We start from the raw sequence: 1,974 nt of genomic DNA, 5'->3' as shown, positions 1-1,974 counted from the left end.
TTAAACCTTTCTAGCAACTGTGCATAGAAGTACCATAACCTTTAGCTGTGAGACTGTCTTCAATCTACAGTCTCCTTGTGAGAACACTAATAAATCTCTGTAAGTCAACCATCCCCGTTAAGTTGTCATTTCACCTCTATAAAACACTTCCGGTGTTGAAATCCAAAGCGGTGTCTTCTGGGACGGTTTATATTTGTTCCAAATTCTCAAGATGGCCTAATATAATGATTTTTAAAGTCCACATTGCCCTTTACCATACCATAAATAAGCATACCATCCAAATCTCAGGTCATGACCTTCCAAAGACAAGAGCCTATCATTTCTCCGAAGCATCCATTCCTTCACCCATGTTAGCCATGCAGCAGTGAAATACAACTTCAAATACGATAAACCTAGGTTGCCTCTCTTCTTCGCATCTTATAAAATTTTGTATTTAACTCTTGGTTTTTTCCCTTACCATGAAAATGTTGAGATATCCTTTTGCCACTGTTTAAATGGTGCCTCTGAAGTTAAAACAGGTAATGTCTGGAACAAAAACAGCATGGTTAAATCCCTTCTGAATGAGCATCCATACCGAGGAACGTAGAGCTCAGTGAAGTTTGCTACCAAAAATGATACCTAATCTCTCCACTTGCAGTCCAGAACCTTCCGGAGGGCCCCCTTCACCTCCTTGTTCCGGAGGCTGTAAATAAGAGGGTTCAGCATAGGAGTGACTATGCAAAACATGGTGGAGACCAGAGTGTCCATTTCCAGGGAAGACCCAGTGCTTGGCCTGTTGTAGTTCAGGAACCCGTTTCCAACACAGAGAGTGACGACGATTATGTGAGAAGCACATGTGGAGAAGGCTTTGCTCCTGCCACCTTCAGAGCGAATCCTCAGAATAGAGGCCAAGATGTATATGTAGGAGAAGATGATGAAAAGGAAAGGGCCCAGGCCCACAAAGAGGCTTGTGATGTGATTGACTAGTTTGTTGATATGCGTGTCGCTGCAGGCAATTTTTAGCAATGGCGGGACATCACAAAAAATGTGTGGAATCTGATTGACTCCACAGAAAGACAGATTTGCAGCCAAGGCAGCATGAATGGCCGAGTCCAGGAAGCCCCAGACCCAGGAGGCAGATGCTAGCTGGATACACACCCTCTTGCTCATGAGGAGAGGGTAGTGCAGGGGCCTGCAGATGGCGGCATAGCGGTCATAGGCCATGACAGCCAGCAGCGTGGGCTCACAGCCAGCAAAGCCAATCAGGAAGAAAGTCTGCGCCAGGCATTGCCTGTATGAAATAGTGTTTTGTTGGCGCAGGAAGTTGTCAAGGATCTTTGGGATGACAACAGTGGAGAGGCAAATGTCCAAGCAGGAGAGGTGACTGAGGAAGAAGTACATGGGGCTGTGAAGGCAGGAATCCACTAGGACCAGAATTAATATCATGAGATTGCCCGCCACAATGGCCAAATAGGCAGCCAGGAAGAGGACAAAGAGGAAGGTTGGGTTGGCTGGGAGGCCAGAGAAGCCCAAGAAGATAAACTCTTTCACCTGCGTGTGATTTTCTACAGCCATAGCAAAGAGGAGATGCCTCTGTGGGGAAAGAAAATATGCTCCATGAGATACAGTATTGTGTAGTGGTTAGAGTGCATGTCTTGGATTAGAAAAACCTGGTGTGACAGACAGGAGTGGCTCCAGCTCCGGCTCTCCTAAGAGACAGCCAGTGGGAGTGGGTGGAATGTTGGGCCATTCAGAGTTAGAGTCCGTTGGAGGGAAAAGAAGGCTTTAGCAATACAACTAAGCAAGAAGTGATGGCAGACGTGTCTTTTTAATGTATCGGGGACACAATTTTACCTGGGAACTGTAGTTGAAAATAGCATTATGTCCCTAGTGCTGGTAGCTCAGCACTCTGTTGAGATTGCAAGAAAACCATTGCAAAGTTCCTCTCCCCCAGTGATCCCACGTGGCTCTGTCATTGAAAACTATCTTTGAAAA

General features: G+C 46.0%; 1 protein-coding gene across 1 annotated transcript; it reads right to left on the bottom strand.

Moving 5' to 3' along the window:
- Positions 1 to 618: 618 nt before the first annotated feature.
- Positions 619 to 1,554, bottom strand: LOC129335743 (olfactory receptor 5V1-like). Its single transcript, XM_054988536.1, has one exon. The coding sequence runs from the start codon at positions 1,552 to 1,554 to the stop codon at positions 619 to 621; it is 936 nt and encodes a 311-aa protein (XP_054844511.1).
- Between the last annotated feature and the right edge of the window lie 420 nt (positions 1,555 to 1,974).

Source organism: Eublepharis macularius, chromosome 9 (genome assembly GCF_028583425.1).
Source record: "Eublepharis macularius isolate TG4126 chromosome 9, MPM_Emac_v1.0, whole genome shotgun sequence".
In the NCBI taxonomy this organism is placed as follows: Eukaryota; Metazoa; Chordata; class Lepidosauria; order Squamata; family Eublepharidae; genus Eublepharis; species Eublepharis macularius.
Note: the sequence above shows the minus strand (reverse complement) of the source record. Positions and strands in the feature narration are given on the sequence as shown.

What these genes read in the sequence shown, in the direction of transcription:
- LOC129335743 (XM_054988536.1), bottom strand. Translation starts at nt 1,554, where the DNA reads ATGGCTGTAGAAAATCACACGCAGGTGAAAGAGTTTATCTTCTTGGGC.